Source organism: Eleutherodactylus coqui, chromosome 6, assembly GCF_035609145.1.
Source record: "Eleutherodactylus coqui strain aEleCoq1 chromosome 6, aEleCoq1.hap1, whole genome shotgun sequence".
NCBI lineage: Eukaryota > Metazoa > Chordata > Amphibia > Anura > Eleutherodactylidae > Eleutherodactylus > Eleutherodactylus coqui.
This window is the reverse complement of record NC_089842.1, coordinates 108,332,082-108,355,156: the sequence shown is the minus strand read 5'-3', so window position 1 is coordinate 108,355,156 and position 23,075 is coordinate 108,332,082. Positions and strand designations below refer to the sequence as shown.

Below are 23,075 nucleotides of genomic sequence, written 5' to 3'. Positions count from 1 at the left end.
AAACTGGGAATAAATCACACCCCAACACAGCTCATACACCCCCAAATAAATGCTGCCACCACTTCTGGTACCAGAAAGGGTCAGAAGTGCCAAATATGCTTCAGCAGTCCAAGGGTTGGCACTATGGAAGGCTGTAGGTTCAGAACAACAGGGACGAAGCTTCTTAAAGTTTTAAGATTTAATACAAAATAATGCAGTGCTTACAAGAAGATAAAACAAAAGGACATACAAATAAAAGCAAATAGGTATAAAGTAAAAGGGTGAAAATGCAGAAGACCTAAACTTACAGTCTGCAGTCTTTGTTTCCCAAAGGCTAGAAAGAACAAGGGGAAACATCTCAGTGTTGGCTGGCCTCTCAAAGTGTGCAAATATTTCTATTGTCAAACATATGTTTTATATTTCTAGTCCTTAACACCACAGGGTGTACATTTACATCCTGGGTGTGCGGGGTTCATATGGAGCTGGATCGTCAACTAATCCCAATCCATACGAGGTGGGTGCCAGCTGTCTAATAGGAGACACTCGCTCGCAACAGCCATGTTCAGCACTAATGCTGATTGTGCTTGTTAACCCTCTAAATGCCCCAATTGCTGTTCAGGAGTTCTGAATGGCCCCCCACATGATGCAATTGCGGGGTGCTGTTTGGTTGCCATGGCATCCAGGGGCCCTTTGAAGGTTCCCAGTGCTGTCATGAATACATTTGGTATATTGTAATGCTGTGGAATGACGCTTTCTAAATGTACAAGAAGGGCAACTAAAAAAAACAAACAGATAAGTGCATAATTTTTTTCTGCAGGGACTTCGTAAGATACATAACTCAGGCTCCAGAACTGCCCAATAGTATATTAGGCAAATTCCTTGTTTAAGACTGAACAGTAAGGTAATGAAGGGGTAAATACAATTATTCAACAGTCTATCTGCCTTTTCTTTTTAAACTTGTCACAGAGCAGATTTGGGTGATAAGTGATCTTGGACAGTTCAAAGACCTTTCAGGATAAAACCAAGTTAACCCCGTGGATACCAAATATATAATCAGGTTACCTTTTCACCACATTATAATACTTCGGAGCTGTACTCACTATTCTGCTAGTGAAATTACTGTGTGCATACATTACTTAGCTTGTACTGATTTTGAGTTGCAGCTTGTATTATGCATTATTAGAGTTGCACTCAAGATTCTGCCGGTTGTTATTGAAAACAATCAGCAGGCTTATTGGAAGACGGACCCCTAGTTTAGTTGGGTTTGTATAATCCAGGGTGCAGCTAGGTTTTCCAAGATCTGATTACTCCATAGTGCTTGGTGTAAAAATGACACAGTCCATATGATATTCATCAGAACAAGCCCCATGCGCACTGAGCAGGAAGGTTATGATGGGAATTCCACCTCTAGAACCTGAAGCTTTGGACTTTAAACCTAGAACAGGAAATATCTGTTGTCATCCTGCAACACTCTTTATACAAGCTCCTGGAATGGTCATGTAGACACTGGGCAGAGCAACCTTCTCCACGCAAACCTCTTTATAGTCAACTGGAATATTAAAGGGATATGGCTTGCTAAAAGGGTCAGGGCTAAGTTTTGCTTATTGAAGACCCGGCAATTACATGTACATAAATCCCAGAATCAATAGTTAAAGGGATTGTACAGAATTAAACATAGTTTATATTTCTTCTAAAAAGAGAACCACGCCTCTAATGGGTTGAGTGCGGTATTGCAGCTCAAAGCCATTCATTTCAATAGGGCTGAGTTGCAATACCAGACACAATCTGTGGACAGGCATAGTGGCAGAGCTGTGATGGATCAGGTATAACAATTCCTGATTATCTGGCCTTTGTAGGTTCTAAATGTAAAGCCGGAGGAAGAGGTGAACAGCAGCCTCACAGTAAAAGCAACATTAAAGGTCTTGAGAAATTAAAACAAAGGGCAGCGCCACAGAAGTATAAATTAAAATAAAAAAGAAACTCCAGAGTGAATGCGACTTACCTGATGTGACGGATCTACCCTGGGTAAGGGCAGACCACCACACCTGAAGTGCAAAGTGGTTTATCAGCAGAATAAATTAGGTAGGTCAAGAAAATCCTTCATTGCTTAGGAATCCATGGATAGAGAGTGTCAGGCATAACTTGAAGCTTCTGGACCCTAACGCAAAACCTGTAACAGGGCCCCCAACTGTAATGCTTCATTCATAGTACTGGGCTTACTATATGGAGAAGAGAGGCCTTATGGGCCCCTAAGGCTCCTGGGCCCGGGTGCAACCGCATCCCCTGCACCCTCTATAGTTACGCCCCTGGTCCGCAGGATATTTGAAATTATATCTCTGTTGCGTATGGAATTAGAATCAGAAGTAGAAAATAACACATCTGGGCTTGAAAAAGGAGGCATTAGGTTCCTCCAAAACATGTTGTACCTCTACAACTGTAATCTTTTTTTATTTTTATGTTTCTTATTATATACTATTAGAGGATTTATAGTAAATTAGTCCTCACTGTGGATCTGGACTCTTGAGACGTCATGGACAGATTGGTGGATCTAGAGAAAGGGGGTGTTCTCGTTGGAGACCCCATTGTAAAGTGTACTAAATTTTAATTTCTAATAGTTGTAAACCTTGGAGCGCCAGGTCTTATTTTCTTTTTCCGATTTTAATACTTAAGAGTTCTTGGCGGTACAAATGGAATATTCAGGAAACAAATGAAAACATTTGTGCCATTTAGCTAATAGAAGTGATGAAAGAATTTCTCATAGTTATATCCAGTGTATTCATGAGGTGAGGGGAGGGCTCACAGTTATTCCCTGCCCCTGAGGCCAATGATTGACATTGCTATATGGTATTACCATGTACACTCTGCAGCCTTGAAGGTGGGGAGTGGAGGGGCAGCACACTCCTCATAAATACATGATACTAAGAGCCTGCTGTATTCTTTCATTACAATTAGCCAAACAGCATAAAATTAGGAGTATGGACCAGTAGCATTGTTATGTTGACCATACATAGGACAGAATATTAAGATATTAATATTAAGAATAGTTCGCTTGAAGATGCCTGATGACCGGACTTGTATAATATACAACACAGAAGGCCCTAGGATGATTTAGTGAATCCTGCAGTTAGCATGGAGTTGGACCAGATGACCCTGGAGGTCCCTTCCAACTCTACCAGTCTATGATTCTATGTGTCCTGTATTCGTGTAATAAATGGCTGAAGGGGTCTTGGTAGATTAGACTGCTAAAAAAGAAATCCCCAGATAGTTGAAATAGCGGCAGATCAACAGAGGAGCCACTTCCCCGCAGTAGCAGCGAAACAGATTATTGCTTAATCACTTGCAAAATGTCTTAATTTCCTCTACCCCAGGGCACCGAAGCTGATGGATACAGAAAGGAAAACATTTTGTGCCAAGAAATAGTGATTCTCCCCCCTTTGAGTATTTTCGTAATCTGTTTACACGGATCTCGTCTTGAGAGCTCCCACGCGCACTGTTAGTCCTCGATTTAATATTACCAACAAACACACCATCTGGAAGGAGATGACTTGAGTCACATCTGGAGTCGTTAATATACAGTAATGGCCACCTTTAATGGACGGTTCATGCCATGCCAGAAGCACAATACAGGACTGTAAATCTACACCATTATGGTACAACCGGATGGGAAGGCTGCCACATGATACACTCATTGTAAACACCTAGGAGGAGTTGTCGGAATCTAATGAAATTTTCTGACAATCTGTGCTATTGTCAAGTAATTACAGTATCAGAGCAAAAGGATAGTTTATTGTGGAAAACTCAACACCTGAAGGGAAGCTCTAGTACCCTGTTGTACCGCCTCTAGCTTGGATACAAGATGTGATACAGGTGGGTAAGGAGGCTCTAGTATCCTGTTGTACCACCTCTAGCTTGGATACAAGATGTGATATGTGTGGGCATGGAAGCTCTAGTATTCCGTTGTACCTCCTCTAGCTTGGATACAAGATGTGATAAAGGTGGGCATGGAGGCTCTAGTACCCTGTTGTACCGCCTCTAGCTTGGATACAAGATGTGATACAGGTGGGTAAGGAGGCTCTAGTATCCTGTTGTACCGCCTCTAGCTTGGATACACGATGTGATATGTGTGGGCATGGAAGCTCTAGCACCCTGTTGTACCACCTCTAGCTTGGATACAAGATGTGATACAGGCAGGCATGGAGGCTTTAGTACCTTGTTGTACTGCCTCTAGCTTGGATACAAGATGTGATACAGGTGGGCATGGAGGCTCTAGTACCCTGTTGTACCATCTCTAGCTTGGATACAAGATGTGATATGGGAAGGCATGGAGGCTTTAGTACCCTCTTGCACTGCCTCTAGCTTGGATGTTCTGCATGTTATCCTGCAGCATAGAGCGGTCCACACTTGCTATAATTCGACCTCCAGATTGTACAAACTCATAGGCTGTCAAAGTTAGCATCCCAGATGGTCCCATACATATTCTACTGGTGATAAATCTGGTGACCAGACAGGCCAAGGATGTCTGACAATGTTGGAGACATTCCTGTGACCCCCTTGTGTGTGCGTCCGGGCATTATCCTGTTGGTAAATGCCTCTTGGAAGCCGCCATGAGAGGAACACATGTGGTTGCAGGATGTCCTGAACATATCGCTGAGCTGTCATTGTCCTGCATACCCCTACTGGGGGTGACCATTTGCAGCAAAGGCAGGATTGAGGCGCTGACCCCCTAGGTCTCCAGATGCGAACACGGCCATCATCAGTGCCTAAACTAACCCTGGATTAATTGCTGAAGACAACCACTCCATAGCAGTGCAGTTTTGTTGTTCATGACGCCATTACAAATTGAGGCGATGGTGGGTGTCAAAGGTAGTACATGTAATGGGTGTCATGAGATCAAATGTCCTTGACCCAAGCACCTGGAAATGGTTCTAACAGACACAGGGGTGTAACAATGGCGCCGCCTGTCTCTGGATGGTGGACAATGAAACAATTGAAGCTGCTCATGCTTGTCAGACCATCAGACAATCCTCTATACTGGTGGTCTGTGTGGGCGTCCTGAGCCCGGTCGCCTTGTTTGTGTGCCCTCACTCATGCACTTGTCGGTCCTCACACCTCCTGACAGTCTGGTCAGAATGGCCCAGGTAGCGGGCAATACGACTTGCCATCCAGCTTTTCACATTCCAATTATGCGCCCCATTCAAATTCTGTTAGCAGGATGAAATCTCTTTGATTACATCATAGAGGCGTCTAGTGGTCAACAAGCTCTACACAAGGGGAAAAAGAGTCCACTATACACAAGTAACCTCTGAGAGCCTTTTTATAAGTCAAAGGTATAACTAATTTAGGGCCTCAGGTGAGAAGACCGTTCATCTAATCACACCCCAAATCTAATTGTTTGCATATCTGCCTGCGATGTAACTGCATGCCGAGTTTTGCAGCAAAAACGACAACTCCTTCTTGGGGCTTGATTGATTTTGACAAAGAGTGTAGATTAAAGGTGTTGTACAGGATTAGAAAAATATGGCTGCTTTCTTCCAAAACCAACAAGTGGGTGTGTGGCATTGCAGCTGAGTCACATTTATTTTAATGGACCTAAGGTGCACTGCCAAAAACAACCATGGATAAGTGTTACACAGTTTCTGTAAGGAAATCTCTGAAAAGTACAGAAGTGATTTAGAAGCTTTACCACGTGCCCTGTATTTCACTAAAAACAAAACAGGCGGCCCTATAGCAAAACTCTAAAGGGACCCTACGAGCAGTGATTGGTTATAACTATCATGGTCACTTCTCTGACCATTCCATTACTTTGAATTTCAATCCTCTGCATTTCATGATCCACTGCCTGCTCTGCATCTCCGTCTGCCCCTCACCGCTGACGTTCCATTAGTAGTGGATAGTAGCCCGCTCCATTGCTGGGCTCCATAATAGCTGTTATCCTGGTTGTCACGCTCATGCGTCTGACTGTTACTATTTCCAAGAAAACAATTTAACAAAACGTGCTTAAAGGACATATCTACCCAAACAGTAAAACATGCTCCCCGTGTGTTGTTCTCCAAAGTTTTAAAAGAGGTATTCAGTAGAGTAAGACTTTTTCCAAGTTTTCACCCATCCGATGAACCTCCAATCCAGAGAATGGGGGACTCTTGCCCCACTATTTCTCAATGAATCCCTATAATGTTACAGCAAATGCGTGACCAGCAGCCCATTTACTGCTACGTTATGGAGATAAGTATAAGCGATTCCGCATTGAGAAATAGGGAAGCTATGGGTCCTCCGTTCTCGAGATCAATGGAGGTCCCAGTGATTAGACCTCAACAGACCCATCAGTTTTCAACCATCCAGCCGATGGGTGAAAACTTGGAAAATGTCTTACACCCTGGAATACCCCTTTAAAATGGGTTTCATATGACTTAAAATTGCTTCACAACCACTCTGTCCTCCTTATTTGCTGCAACCAATCACTGTACATGACCTTCAATAGCCAGTGATTGGTTGCAGCAATCACATGGGATGGTCAGCAGCAGCCAAGGAGGACAGATGTGTGAAAACTCTGGGCTTTCACTCTTGTTGACCTATCCTCAGGACAGGTCATCAATAGTTGATCAGCGGGGTCTGCCACTTGGAATCTCTGCCAATCAGCTGATCCAATTGCTAGACAGATTATGTTGTAGGATTCATGCAACAGTATAACACAGATTGAGCAATTGACTACAAACATCACAAACTCAAGTAGATTTGAGATGGTCAGAACAGAGATCATATGACCATCTTAGGAAATAGTTTCAGATAGAGTTTACTGCACGCTGTGTTAATATAGCGTTCAATGTATAAACAATATGCGGGGAGCTTCCACTAGCTAGCTATATTAATAAATTAGTCAGCACATAATTTTGGATATTTTCTTTTGAAATGTGGAGATTCTCTTTAGGGTATTTCATGAAACTATTATCAAGGACCTGGAAATCTGATTTCCATAAGACCTGCCCCTGAGGTGCCTCTTCCTCCTCTTCTTCCAGACAATTTTCAATTCTATGCAATGTATTAATTTTTGCCATTGCTTAAACAAGACTTGATTTGTCGCAATGTACCCGACAAGGAGGTACTGGTTCCTGTGAGGGAAACTGGCACATTTCTTGAAGATGGCCATAAATTATCTTTGAATGTAGACGAATGCAAATAACCATGTCCCGTCTTCATACCCATTTGATACAATCAAATTGAAATGTAAATTGAAGAAGGCAAAAAATATAATTGTTTGTCAAGTTGCCTTCTCTATCGGGAATATAATCTGCCGGTTTTTCATTGATTTTATAACAGAAGCACTAAAAATAATTTGAATTCCGAAATAAACTGTGTAAAAGGAGCATTGTGCTGTGTGATAGTAGTTAAGTGAGTCCGATTAACCCTTAGTACTACTCTAGGCATTGATCGCATGATGGCACAGTCTATCATTATACATATGTTTACAAACATCTAGCATATATTTTAGAATTCCATTAATCTGGCATGACCTTGAAAATGGAGGGCCTGTTGAGGTCTGGAGCATTGGAAATGTAGTTTAGGGATCTCTTATAATATAGAAAGATCTTCAGTATTCAACGTCAACAAAAACAAGGACATTTTTTTGTCTCAAAGCTGCAACACTTGTCCCAACCTGATGGCGGCGCGGTTTGTAAATTGTACAATATATAAAAGAAAGCAAATTCTCTTTTTTACATTTGGCCCAGGTGTTTCTGGCCAAACACGAGGGTATCTCTCTCTCCCTCTCTCTCGCCCCCCGCTCCCCCCTGCTCACTCCCGAAACTCACCGCTCTCCCCCGCCAGCACCCGAATCTTTTGAGACGAGCGGGCAGGTACTCGCATAAGGCGCTACTCGCTCGAGTAGTTTGCCTTAGCGAGTACGCTCGCTCATCTCTAACCATGACCCATCCGTCAGCAAAGAATTGTCCCTGGATTAAGCATTGGGACCCATCATGCCAAATATCTCCTGGCACCTACCATATTGACAGCGAGGTCCCTGGAAGCCTGCAGGACAAAGACACCGCTGGGAAGATCCTTCAACGCAATTTCCTCCATTAAAACAAACTCCAGAATTGCAGACGGCTGAAAACAAAGAACAGAATAAAGTTTTGGTTCTTAAATTATAATATGATCGCATAATATGTATAACAGTTTTTTCAATAACTACAACGGAAAAGAAGAAGACAGTAGTAAAGGCTTTACAATGAACAAGATCATTTTAGATAAGCCAACAAGCAACATCGGACTATTTTTGAGTTCCCATATATATTGTCAGAAGAACACTTTAAATCGATGGTTGAAGTGGTTTTCTGTGTATATGCAAGTAAAGCTTTAGGAATTTATACTAAAATTACAAGTTATCCCCCATTCACAGGATAGGGAATAATTTGCTGATCGGTGGGGGTCTCACCACTGAAACCCCCACCGATCCCAAAAACAGGGCTCCCGTGTCCTCCTGTCCTCTTCACTGCAGGCTTTACTGCACCCCCCGCAGTGAGGAGGAGATTGAATGGAGCAATGGTCATATGCAATCGCATGCAGCTCCATTCATTTTCAATGGGACTGCTAGGGACAGCTGAGTGCACAGATATTTCCATCAGCCCCATTGAAATGAATGGAGCGCCAACTGCACATGCTCGGCCAATGCTCCATTCACTGTTATATCATTGCGGGTGATGAGAACAGGGTGACATGAAATCCCTGTTTTCAGGATCACTGCAGGTCTCGGCGGTGAGACCCCTACCAATCAGTAGGTTATCCCCCATTTTATGGATAGGATATAACTTGTAATACTGGCATAACCCATAATCATTGTATAATGCAATGTTATATCACTTTCTAATACACTTTGTGTTATAATTATTCACCATTTACAAAACCTCTGCTTGCTGTCAGTAAATGGAAACAATCCCATTTACATGCCAAGGTGTTCAAGCTCAGCTGATAATGTCCTGCTAACACAGGTGCAGGATTTGTTACAGTGTATCAGACTACTCTAGACATCTACCGTATTTCAATAGGGTATCATTATGTGAAATTTATGAAGAATAAATATATACGTTACATACAGTAGGTTAAGAAATGGGTCCGTCAAGTCTAACCTATAATTCTTCTGTGTTGATCCAGAGCAAGGCAAAACCCTTTATGATGCAGATGAAAACTGCCCCATATTAGGAAAAATTCCTTTCAGACTCCAAATCTGGTAAATCAGAATAAATCCCTGGATCATCATCCCATCTCCAGAAATCTAGCACCCATAACGTGTCCTATTACTGTCAAAAAGGCACCCAAGTCCCTCTTGAACTTGCACAATGAATCCACTATCATCCAGTAACATCTGGTGGCTTCTAGAGGAGAACATAGCACTACATGGCGGCACGTTTCAGTAACATGAAACTAAATAGATTATGTGCACAAAAGTTTGCCGCCTTCTAGAGGTTGATCTCTTGCCAAAAAGTGGGATTACCCTTTAATTATTCTTATAGATTCTGGAACAGGGGGAGGGGCTATAACAAATTTTTATGTTGGAGTGGTCTTATGAACACCCGGTAAACCAGGAATAACATGGGATTAGGTGGTTTACGTATAATTGTGTTGGAGCTCATCATCATTGCTGTGTTGTCTGGCAGGTAGAGTAGTTAAAGGGGTTGTCCCGCGCCGAAACGGGTTTTTTTTTTTTTCAACCCCCCCCCCGTTCGGCGCGAGACAACCCCGATGCAGGGACGTACAGACAGCTTACCGGAGCGCTTACCTTGATCCCCGCGCTCCGGTGACTTCTATACTTACCTGTGAAGATGGCCGCCGGGAACCTCTTGCTTCGTGGACCGCAGCTCTTCTGTGCGGTCCACTGCCGATTCCAGCCTCCTGATTGGCTGGAATCGGCACGTGACGGGGCGGAGCTACACGGAGCCGCTCTCTGTCACGAGCGGCTCCATAGAAGAACACAGAAGACCCGGACTGCGCAAGCGCGGCTAATTTGGCCATCGGAGGCCAAAAATTAGTCGGCTCCATGGAGACGAGGACGCCAGCAACGGAGCAGGTAAGTAAAAAACTTTTTATAACTTCTGTATGGCTCATAATTAATGCACAATGTACATTACAAAGTGCATTATTATGGCCATACAGAAGTGTATAGACCCACTTGCTGCCTCGGGACAACCCCTTTAAAGTATTTTTTAAGGAGAGATGTGTAGACTCCATGAGAAGGAACCCATCCTGCAATGTATCTAACAAATCCTCTCCATCATCTGGCAGCCAACGCAATGCCCGGGAGACAGATTGCAGAATCTATGAGACGGTCTAATCCCCAGGACGTATCAGCTTGCATTACGACAATGGATGCTGTGTGCTGTTCCACTGGCAGGCTCCAAGAATTACCAGTGGATGCTTTCATTATTCTAGTTTTGCTTTCTAAATTAAACTAGATCATTTACCGTATATACCGGCGTATAAGGCGACGGGGCGTATAAGACGACCCCCCAACTGTCACCTTATACGCCGGTATACAGTGGAGAAAAAAAAATAAATTCATTACTCACCTCCCACGGTGTTCTGTCGCGCTCCGGCAGGATGTCGCTCGCTCCTCGTCCCCGGCGCAGCATAGCTTTCTGAATGCGGGGCTTGAAATCCCCGCTTCCAGAAAGCTAATACACACGCCGGCAGCCATGACATCATTGAATGGCTGTGATTGGCTAAGGCGCACGTGGCTTCAGCCAATCACACTATTCAATGACATCATTGAATGGGTGTGATTGCTAACACGTGCGCCTTCAGCCAATCACAGCCATTCAATGCTGTCATGGCTGCCGGCGTGTGTATTAGCTTTCTGGAAGCGGGGATTTCAAGCCCCGCATTCAGAAAGCTATGCTGCGCCGGGGACGAGGAGCGAGCGACAGCCTGCCGGAGCGAGTGACATCCTGCCGGAGCGCGACAGAACGCCGGGGGAGGTGAGTAATAAATTATTTTTTTTTACACTTTTTTTTTTTTTGTATTACCGGCGCATAAGACGACCCCCGACTGCAGAGCAGATTTTTCGGGGTTCAAAAGTCGTCTTATACGCCGGTATATACGGTAGGTTTTATTTTATTTTTTTGCAGCCCATACATTTCCTTAGCCACTAGTCAGAAACAAAGATACAAATACACTCATTGTCAAAAAACAATCTCTCCCAAAGAAGGAGTTGTCACAAACGAATTAAACTGCAAAAGTGTCTTGTCATTCTGTTATGTGTATTGCACAGCTGCAGCAAGTGAGGAGTTAAGTGTTTGCATGAGCCTGGGAGATGCTTGCAATGTATCAATTTGTCTTGTCACGTGGTAGGAGTGAGGACATAAATAAGAGTGTCTGAGAGCGGGAAAGGAAGATTCTCCTGGGTTCCTGTGAGAGAGTGCCAGCCACATGGGGGTACCTTCAAGTCTCATGTGGTGAGGAATGGAGAAGGGAGAGCAGTTTTTGTTTGCCTGTGTTACAGCAACCATGGCATAGTGAGTCCCTAGAGAGAGAGAGCATGAGCAAGAGAAGGTGAATCTAGCAAGGCCTAGTGCAGAGGTTCTCTTTATTCATCTTTTCCTACGCGGCCGTCCTGAAGTCTGGGATCACCGTGTAGAGGTACACCCATTTGCTTTTCAAATCCGGACGTCCTGAAGTCTGGGATCAACAGGTGGAGGTACTCTCAAATCTGTCTAATATCTGCACTGCAAATCATTGTCATTTGTGCCTTGTATACAAGAAGTTGTTCCAGTAAAGTTTTTGTCAGGCCCTGACCATTCCCAGGGACCTGAGGTACGTTACTCTTGTCTGCGGCTCCATTATTTACCACCAAGGGTCATACCGGTGGGTAACGGAATGGTTGTGTCACCCGTGACATATGCTATTCCTGTTATATAGTTTATTGTGCATCCCTATCCTAGGGGTGTCCAGAAGAAGCCAGCGCTGTTCTGTCCGAGGCTACGTGTGTCCCTCCTGGGAGGGAGCCTGGTAAGTGCCACCGTGACAAGCGACCACTCTACCCATCCAGCTCCTCAACGTGTGCCTTGTGTCTGGGACGCTGCAATTGTAATGTTGTTAAAAGGGATTACAATATCAGAGCCAAAGGATAATTTATTGTGGTACACTGAACACTTGAAGTAAGTCTCTAGTACCCTGTTGTATCACCTCTAGCTTGGATACAGGATGTGATATGGGTGGGCATGGAGGCTCTAGTACCCTGTTGTACCACCTCTAGTTTGGATACAATATATGATACTGGCGGGCATGGAGGCTCTAGTACCCTGTTGTACTGCTTCTAGCTTGGATACAAGATGTGATACAGGTGGGCATGGAGGCTCTAGTACCTTGGTGTACTGCCTCTAGCTTGGATGCAAAATGTGATACGGGAGGGCATAGAGGATCTGGTACCATGTTGTTTTGCCTCCAGCTTGGATACAAGATGTGATAAGGGTGGGTGGAATGTACTCAACATATGGCTGAGCTGTCATTGTCCATAGTACCACTACTATGGGTAACTGACAGTTGCATGTGATGCCCCCAGACCTTCACACCAGCAGGGGTCAGTGTGCCACTCCACAGCAAAGGCAGGATTGAGATGCTCACCCCGAGGTCTCCATACACAAAAACGACTGTCCTCACTGCCCAAATTAAACCTGGATTCGTCGCTGAAGACAACCCGGTTCCACTTCGTAGCAGTCCAGTTTTGCTATTCATGACACCACTGCAAACAGAAGCAATAGTGAATGGGTGTCAAAGGCAGTTCATGTAATGGGTCCCATGAGACCAAATGTCTTTCAGCCAGGCACCTGGAAATGGTTCTGACAGAGACAGGGGCTTGTAATAATGGCGCCACCTGTCTCTGGATGGCGGACAACAAAGTAGGTAGAGCTGCTCATGATTGTCACACAATGAAGATGATCCTCTCTACTGGCGGACTGTCATAGTTGTCCTGAGCCCGGTCGCCTTGTTTGTGCCCTCACGCATCCACTGGACCCAAGATCACCTAATAGTCTGGTCAGAATGCCCCAGGTAGCGGTCAATTTGTAGATGCAACCAACCAGCTTCTTGCATTCCAATAATGCACCCCTTTTCAGACTCTGTTAACTGGGCGAAATCTTATTGATTGTCAACATAGAGGCGTCTAGTGGTCAACAAACTCTACACAAGTGGCTAAAGAAGTCCACCACACACAAGTAGCCTCTGAGAGCCTTTTTATAGGCCACGCGTGGAACCACTTTTAGGGCCTCAGGTGCCAAGACCATTCATCTAATCACCCCACATCTCCAATCCTTTGTATATCTGCCTGAGATGTAACTGCATGCCGAGTTTTGCAGCAAAACGATAACTCCTTCTAGGTGCTTGAGATTATATATATATATATATACTCTTCTTTTTCCAAAAAGTATACACATGACCCCCTATCTATATACTATTGATGAACATCTCAATCTAAAACTATAGCCATTTATATGGAGAGCCCTCCCCATCATAAGGATAGGCACAGATTCATCACTCATTATGCTAAGGGTCAGCTGGTGTGGGGTAAAGCCACTATCATTGTAGAGGTGGACATGCACTGCAATGACCTAGCCGTTTGGTGGATGTTTCTGAGTGTGCTGAATGCCAGCAGGAGACTTACTGACCGAATTATAAAATATGGCAAAGTAGGAATAATGGTCAGTGGCTGTTCTTCATATTTTGGACCCAAAAATACAGACATGCTAGAAAGGCACAGTCTTATGGAACTTTGGAAGTCATAAGTTTGAAGAGTCCCGGATTCTGCAGAGCCACTAAGAAGACCCCAAATGACAATGTTCCTCCATGTGACAAGAAGGTACAGAGGCATCTACTGGACAGCACCCCATATGTGAACTTTCTAGACCACTATGAGCATGGCAGTGTTGACTGAGGAATAATGGAGGTAACTGCAGTTCCTATACAATATCATATAGCCCATTTAAATCAGTCACCGAATTTATAGGTGTAAAGATAAAACAGAGCTGAATTTGTCATTTGGACCAACTGAAATGATGATGCATTATCTATTGAGCTAGGAACACAAAATAAAAACTGTACTACAATGACATACTCAACTGTACTGCATCTGTATATGTCCAGATCTGGTGAATACCACTGCTATACTGTACACTACTGACCCAGTAAGACATAAGGTAGAGGTTATATAGATTGTAAGGATGCATGGGCGTAACTATAGAGGATGCAGGGGATGTGGTTGCACCCGGGCCCATGAGCCTTAGGGGGCCCATAAGGCCTCTCTTCTCCATATAGGGAGCCTAGTACTATGAGTAAAGCATTATAGTTGGGGGCCCTGTTACAAATTTTGCCATGGGGCCCAGAAGCTTCAAGTTACGCCTCTGTTGGGATGTCAGGGTCCACAAAAAGCAGAGTAGCCCACTGGAGTGAAATTTGGTGGGACATTTGCCTCCACACCTGGGTGCTATGGGGGTTGCCATTAAACTACTCTGCCTTGGTCGGGGTATTTAGATGTAGTACAGTGCACTGAATTTTTTTTTATGAAGGACAGTTTAGTAATGCCTCTGATATGAACCCCCCGACAAAAAAAGCTAGGAGACCTCAATTCATTTCCTTCTACCCAGTCAGACCTATTTTAACGTAGTTGTGTAATAAAGTGCAGCTCCCAATTCCTGCTTGCTCTAGTCTCACAGCTCTGATACGGAACATGCCTTCTGCATTGACTATTTCCATACCTGATGCAGACCGTCACTTGGGGTAATTTAACAAATGGATGCACAAATTAAATTGCAGATGTCTGGCTTATTTCTGAACCCGTGCACATCTCTCAGTTCATAAAGAAGCTGAGCTCTGCGATTTAATATCAGGGTCTGCCTGACGACAAGATAACGGAAAGTGAAAAAAAATCAATTCACGACACTAAAGGGAAAATGCATTTATCGCTAACTATAATTTGGAATTCTGAATTCATCTAAATGTCTTAAAAAAGGACACTCAGGGCATATCAATCAGAGAAGGTGGAAGCCGGAACGCAAGAACAAGCTGATCCCTGTCCTAACCTTCAGTGAACAGGTCTCCCCACTCATGAAGCAGAACAGTGATCATGGAGGAGATCGTTTTCTGGAACCCCACTAGAGAACAGCAGCGCCCAGAGACCTGTAAATGACCAAACTCAGCTTCACTGCTCCCTCTGGGATGTCTTCTTGGTTGCATCATCTTCTCTATGGCAATAAGTGCCGATCAATGATATAATCTTTATGAAATTATAACCAGGGGTCACAGTGTCTTTTTTTTTTTTCTTCAAAAAAGTAAGTTTTTTGTCACTGGAAAAAAACACTATGTCCAGAGGTTAGCTGTAGATCAGCAGAGAATTATGAAACGCACAAGCAGCAGTGCTTTTTTGTTTTGTTGCGCTCTCACTTTAGGGTTTGTAGCATTTTTTGCAAACCACAGAATAATCTAAGCATGGCTTTTTTTTTTGCAGTATTCTCCCAATGTGAAAAAAATGCCAGTAAAAAATGCTGCATGTGACAAAAAAGCCACCAAAAATACAAAGTCAATTGTAAGAAAAAAAGACTTTGTATGGCTTTTCTTTCAAGCTAAAAAAATGACTATGGGTGGAAGTCATAAAGTAGTCCGGGTTCATCGGAAGAGGCAGGCCACCTGCTGCCTGACACATTTATATAATATACGCCAGGAACTGGCATAAGGTATAGCGCAAATCTACACCGGGTCATAGCTGCCATAGATTTGACTCTCTAGCACACAGTCAGCCTATGAAACACTGGTGCTAGGTAAAGGTACCTCAATGTATGAAGGAGGTCTAACTCAAGCCTTCTATATCTGAAGTTTAGTGCCACACTCGGGCCATCACTCATTAGCTGTACCTTGGCTGTTATGTAATCTCCATCACTTGTGGTTCACTTTCCCACAGATATGTCCTCGACTATTTCTGCATCCTTTAATAATTTCATTTTTTATTCCAATCTACCTTCTGACTTGTCCATGGACTGGAGCAGATGACTGTTGGACCGATGGAGATGTCCTCTAGGTTATGCTTCTATTTCTGGTCTAGTTTTTGCCTTGCCCTTTGGTCCAACAGCCATTCACTCTTGTCCTTGGCTACAATTCTGGGTCAACCTTTGGTACCCCTGTGATCACTCTAACTTTCGAGGTTATTGTTTGGTGTCCACTGAGTACTCTGGCATCCACCACCAGGGAATAACCTTGAGTGAAGTTCAAACCTCTGTACTGGGATTAGAGGAAATAACCTGAGCTTCCTTAGACTCTGCTCCCCAGATTAGCTTGCAGATGGTCTTAAATTAGAGGCTTTATTACTTGTATTGAAACACGAGAAGAGACCAGGTAGATTTTACATTTGGTGTCCATTTAACGAACCCAATCCTTGTATTTGAATTCTTTCTCTCTATTAGAACGGCCAGAATATCAAAAGGTTCATCTCATCCCTGTGACCAGAATATCGTTAAGAGTTTAGCATAACTTGGACTTCCAGGAGTCACTTACATGAAGAAACTTTTTCCATAAAACAATGAATCATACTTTTTACCTTATCTCCTAAATTGTTTTGCCTCTTGAAAGATTATAGTTTGCAATTCCCCGTCCAGTACAAACAGTATCTCTGTAATGGGATTTTCGAATTTGATAAATACTTTTTAGCCTTTGGCCGCAATTTCACAAGCGGCAGTTGCTGTGTTTTTAAACGTTCCGCAGATGTTCGCTTGCCACATGGAGAAATGATGGTGACTGCCTGAACTTCTTCATCATTAAGTCTCCATACAGTAGGTTATATCAGCAGCACTTGTCAGGAGCTTCATGAAATACATCATGGACACGAGGGTCCATTTGAAAGTAAGATCTATGGAAGGTGGACATCTGGATCTTACATCATGTCTTTTTGTCAGGTCTTGTGAATGGCCAAGCAGTGTTCAGCTCCTGATACACAACTATACTATGTTTTATAACCAGATTTATAGCTCCTGGGCTCCAAAACTCTAAACCTCTACAAGGGCACCCATGCGTCCTGCATATAGATGTGGGAGAGAGGTGGGTAATCACTATAGTAGTTTGACTGGACAACTAGGCATGGACTGGCCCACCAGAGAACAAGATCTGACATCTGCAACAACGGGGCCCTTGAGGTCCGGCAAAATTTAAGATACAATTAAAGGGGGTGCCACCGCTCTATATAGCTGGAGGTTTAACCCTCTTACTTTTTTATTTTAGATAGAAACTTTTTGGCAATATAAAGCATGGATGAGCCGGGTCCACCCAAGAGCGGCTTTCTTTTCTTACTCATAGAGGGAAGGGGGGCTTCAGCAGAGGACCACTCTCTTTGACATTGATATGCCCTCCTAATATATGAGAAGACATATTTACACCACATTAGCATACATTCCCAATGAATTGGGCTGTAGGGGGTAAGGAGTCAAGCAGACCCATCATCTATTCATAGCAGGCCACTATTATGCATTCAATGCACTTAAAGGGGTTGTACCAAAATATAAAGTTATTCTCTATCCACCGGACCCCCACAGATCCCGAGAATAGGGGTCTCAATGATCCCTGCATGAATGAGTTTCAAGTGATGCCACCATACATTGATAAGCGCTCATACTCAGCCATTTCTAGCACAACCACTGAAATTAATGGAGCATGTGCGGTTACATTGTTCTTGTAGGGACACCCATTACATAGATCCGTAGGGGTCCCAGCAGTCAGTATCCTATAGACACGGAATAACTTCATATTTTGGTATAGCCCTTCTAAGGATATCAGGACTATATATAGTAAAAAAATGAATGTTAGTAGCAACAAGTTAATGAAGGTATAAGATAAAAATGGATTTTTATATTTCCCGGCTACAGTATAATCTGACGGTCAATTAAAGGTGGAGCCTCATGACTAACATCATTGTAAAGCTGACTGAATAGCGAAACTTCCAGACCACAGAATAGCAAACAGTTTGATGTGTCACACAGTCTTAGTTTTAAAAACGCAATATTTTTGCATTTTTGGCACTGCAAAAATGCTGCAAGTAGATGTTAGTTTTAGTTCTATAAGAAAACATGACAAGTCACGTTTTTTATTGGCGTTTTGCTTGCTTTTGCTGTTTTTTGGTGGTGCATGGCGTTTTTACTAAATCACAGCATGCATGGATGGTCTGCTGTTTTGTCTAGCATTTTACCATAAGCTCTTCTATAGGAAAAAATGGCACTTTAAAAAAATATAAAATGGTAAAAAAAAATGCTAGCATCATCCGAAAATTTTTTTCTGGTTTTTCCCAGAAAAAAAGACAGAAAAAAAAACTGAAGGAGACCTAAAAGAATTTGACTGTAATATATGCCGTTACCAACTGCAGCAGAGTATTTGGCTCCTTACACGCTACTTCTCACATGCTCTGACCATAATTATTTTTCCTTACTCATATTCAGCCCCCAAAACCATAAACCGCCGTCTATTTTTATAGCGAGAAAAAAAATGTGGTTGCCAATTGTATAAAATACTTTTAAGAAAACCGGAGAACAAGACAATAAGCTGCCAAAGGAACCAGAATATAATTCCCCTTCTTGGCTCAAGATGGAGTGAGGTCTATGAATTCTTACAGGTCATGGAAAAGTTCTCAAGTTCTGGAAACCAAAGAGTGAAGAAGTGAGAGACGTTCTACTGTATGTCTGTGAACTATGAACAAGCTCAAGAAAGATGAAGAGAAGATAGGAGCCTTGATCCCTACTATCCTTGGCAACAGGAGTGCGGTCCCCCGAAAACTGTGCGAACCCCATCCATTAGGAAATTAGCAGTGACCTCAGTTCTCAAGCCCCCACGGATAAATGTCTTGAGTCAGTTCATAAAGTGTTTTTGAGGGTGCATTTCCCCTTTAAAAGAGACAACAAACCAAAAGCCTGTCTCCCATCCATTTAATATGTAGTCAGGTTACGCAGTCAAAGATCACAGTGTAACCCTGTGATCTCCTAATACAATAGAAGTCCATGAAGGTCATGTGGTGACATGCAAGTCACCATGGCTCGCAGATCACAAAAGTTCAACATTGCTGGATTTTTTGCAATCTGCGGTTCACGGCAACTTGCGAATCGCAATGTGAGCTGCATTGACTTTTATTAGACTACGACAGTGATTCCAAACCGGGGTAACAGGGCACCCTGACGCGCCGTGGAAAACCGAGAGGGTTGTCACAGGCAACCCAGAGGTAATTCTGCCTATAAGCCAGTTATTCTTCTTTACCAGCCATATTAATGGCCAGTATAAACCAACTAGGATTCTGCAGGCTGTGGAACCGTGGGCCAGGCAGCATCCCTACAAGCCTGCTGACTGTTTCCAATTCACTCATTACAGATGTTCCTGAATGTTCAGCTGACTCCTCTCCCCAGATCTGTATGTGCTCCGTAGGTATACCTATTAGCAGTAGCATCGAATCAGGGGGAGGAGTCAGCTGATCACTTCAGCATGGCATTAGGGGCATCTGTAATAAGTCAGTTGGAACAGTTCAGCAAGCTGGTAGGTATTCTGCTCGGCTGGAGCACAGAATGGGACAGCATTTGTTGGAAGCATCCGAGTCTGCCACTATGGGACTTCTGAGGCCAAAAGAACTTATGGGGACATCTGAGACTGGGACTATGGGGCTTCTGAGGACAAAAGAACTAATGGGGACATCTGAGACTGGGACTATGGGGCTTCTGAGGCCAAAAGAACTTATGGGGGCATCTGAGGCTGGGACTATGGGGCTTCTGAGGCCAAAACAATCTTATGGGGGCATCTGAGACTAGTACTATGGGGCTTCTGAGGCCAAAAGAACGTATGGGGGCATCTGAGACTGGGACTATGGGGCTTGTGAAGCCAAAAGAACTTATGGGGGCATCTGAGACTGGGACTATGGGGCTTCTGAGGCCAAAATAACTAATGGGGACATCTGAGACTGGGACTATGGGGCTTCTGAGGCCAAAAGAACTTATGGGGGCATCTGAGACTGGGACTATGGGGCTTCTGAGGTAAAAAAAAACAAAAAAAAAAAAACTTATGGCGGCATCTGAGACTGGGACTTTGGGTAAATCTCAGGCAGGCACTGTGGGGAAATCTGGGGTTTGGGCCTTTTAGGGGCATCTATCGCAGGCAGCATGGGAGCATATGAAAGAGAAGATGTGAGTGTCTGTGGCAGGCACTATGGATGCACCGAGGGCTGAGGGCCAGGGTCCTTCGTGGGGCATCTATGACACGGTATTAATACAGGAGGCACAAAGGGGTGTAGTACTACTACTGGGGACACTGAAAGGGGCACAGTTACTACTGGGTCCACTGGAATAACGGAGGTAAAATCATATATTTTAATAAGCTACACACCTGGCCACACCCCCTTTTTGGTAAGGGTGTCAGGTGGTAAAACTTTTTTTCCCAGGAATGCCCCAAGGTTGAAAACATTGGGAAACGCTGAATTAGGAGATTGCAGTGCTACACTGTGAACTTTGGCTGCATGACCTATGTAATGAAGGGATACTGGTAGATTGTCACCCATCTTTGCATGTCAATCTGCCACCTTTCTGGTTGTGGGAAAGTTGAGTAGATCTAGGCAGATGGTAAAGTGTATTTTCTGTCAAGCAGGGCTCATCAATATTTATGCCACTATCTTTCACACCTGTACCAGAGGGGACTTTGATCCAATTTGCTCCTTTTGGGATCAGCAAGAAAATTCTTTATTGTAAGGATAACAAAATTTGCCCTTTGCAGGAGACTCCTTTGTCTGCTTATCCCTCCATTATGCATCCTCCAGACGTGCTGACTGCGACTTCCCTACACTGAGATGGGACAAAGAAATAATCTATAACTGGGATTATGGGTCATTCGAAGGTCCCAGCTCAACAGCAATTATATTTTCAAAACCGTACGCGTACCACTGATGCAGTGCATCCACCCCCGTCGCTGTGTGATCCTCAGAACCCACGGAATCACATACATGCAAAGCTAATCATCTGTTGCATATCATGTTTGGTAGCTATGTGTAGGTAAAATCATGATATGAAATATGGCGATCATAGCTTCCCTACTGGAGTAACTCCTGAGAAATATGGTCAAAGTATTAAACTGAGTTTCCATCCGGAAGATCTGCCAGATGGTTAGCCAGCTCTTTGATAGTATCACATGGGAACAGTGGAGGTGTGACTCAAACAAGGCTTTAAAAACTAAAAGGGTCCCCCCCAAAAAAAATATCAGACCCAGGAGTGAAATCTAATGCAGTCCTGATCTACCAGAGGAAAAGCCAAACTTCACTTGCCAGAAAGGCACGCTTGTATCTTTATTGGAGGAAACAGTGCAAATTCTTCAGGAGAGAAAAGCTACATTGAAAGTCATTAAGATGAGGATATCCTTGACAGAGCAGAAGTAACTTCAGAATATTGAAGAAAAATACATTTTTAGTGTACCTGAAGATGTAAAGGAATGGAAACATGTGACCCAAAGCAGCAGAAGGATCAGGAGACAGTCCCCCATACTGCTCGGGAACCAGTACAGGTTCTCACATAGGAGAGCAATGAAGAGGTACAGCAGGAAATGACTAGTAAGCACTCATAAACCTCTAGGATAGAGACAAAGAAGTGGTGTTATAAATAAGAAAAGCAGAGTGGTGGTTGTGGGGGATTCCCTAATGAGAGGAACAGAGGCCGCTGTCTGTAGACCTGGCACCTCACGAGAGGTGTGTCGTCTTCCAGGTGCACAAATCAAAGATGTGTCTGATAGGCTGTCAAGACTCTTTAGTTCTACAAACCATTACCCATTCTTACTAATACAGGTAGAGACAAATAAAACCGCAAAAGGGACCTTCCAACTATCTGCAGAGACTTTGAAGATCTTTGCAGGAAAGGGAAGAAACTGGGATTGCAGGTAGTATCCTCATACATCCTCCCAGTAGATGGCCATAGAATAAGGGGATGGAACAGGATTTTAGATGTGAATAATAGGCAACTTTGATAGTGCCGTCAGCAAGGATTTGGATTTATGGATTATGGAGTGAATTACCTATTCAATGGACTGCTTGCTACAGACTGGTTGAACCTTACAAAGCCATGAAACCATATATTTGGCAGGTGCCTTGCTACACTCATCAGGGGAGCTTTAAACTAGAACAATATGGGAAGGGAAGTGAAAGGCCAGGCAAAAATATACAGCTAATGAATACATTAGAGAACTTTGCTATTAGACCTTAGTCAGACGGGCGTTTTTTTGCGCGATTTGCGGATCCCATGACGGATGCGCATCCGCAAATCGCGTGACCGGGGCCCCAAAATCGCTCCGAAAATCTGCTCCTAGCCATGTTTCATTAGAAACGGGCCGGAGCTGTCCAGCGCATTGCATTCAATGGAGCCAGCAATACAGCTGGCTCCATTGAAAGCAATGCGCTGCTGGCGAGTGTGGGATGAATTGTCGGGAAGGGCTTAAATATATAAGCCCTTCCCTGCAATTTATCCACAAATGTGTTAAAATAAAAAAAATATATATACTCACCTTGTCCCGGCAGCCGGAGTTCAGCGCGGCCGGCCTGCAGTGAGTGTGAAGGGGGTGTGAGTCAGACCTGCCTCTGATTGGCTCACAAGGTGAGTATATATATATTTTTTATTTTAACACATTTCTGGATGAATTGCAGGGAAGGGCTTATATATTTAAGCCTTTCCCGACAATTCATCCCGCGCACGCCGGCAGCCCATTGCTTTCAATGGAGCCGGCTGTATTGCCGGCTCCATTGAATTCAATGGGCAAACATCGTTCTTCTCTGCCACAGCTGTTACAGCTGTGGCAGAGAAGAATGATTTGTCTTCTATATGTTCTCAATGGGGTCGGCGCTGCTGCCGCCGGCCCCATTGAGCACATATAGAGAAGAGAACAGGAATCGCAGATCGCAGATAGGTGCGATCTGCGATTTCTGTTCTATAATTTATCGGACGAGCGCATAAAAAGCGCTCATGTGTCCGATACCATTGCAAAGCAATGGTTTTTAAAAAATCGCCGGACGCATGCGCATGCGCAAATCGGGCGAAAAAACACCCGTCTGACTAAGGCCTTAGAAGTGGAAAGAA

At 43.8% G+C, this 23,075-nt stretch overlaps 1 protein-coding gene across 3 annotated transcripts in view; it reads right to left on the bottom strand.

Annotated features, from left to right (window-relative positions):
* The window catches only part of MEGF6 (multiple EGF like domains 6), a 370,082-nt gene that overhangs the window by 255,290 nt on the left and 91,717 nt on the right, over nucleotides 1–23,075 (bottom strand). For all 3 annotated transcript variants that reach the window (XM_066607377.1, XM_066607379.1, XM_066607378.1), the window contains one exon: nucleotides 7,975–8,079. In XM_066607377.1, coding sequence (XP_066463474.1) covers nucleotides 7,975–8,079 — 105 coding nt within the window. The remainder of the gene's footprint in view (nucleotides 1–7,974; nucleotides 8,080–23,075) is intronic.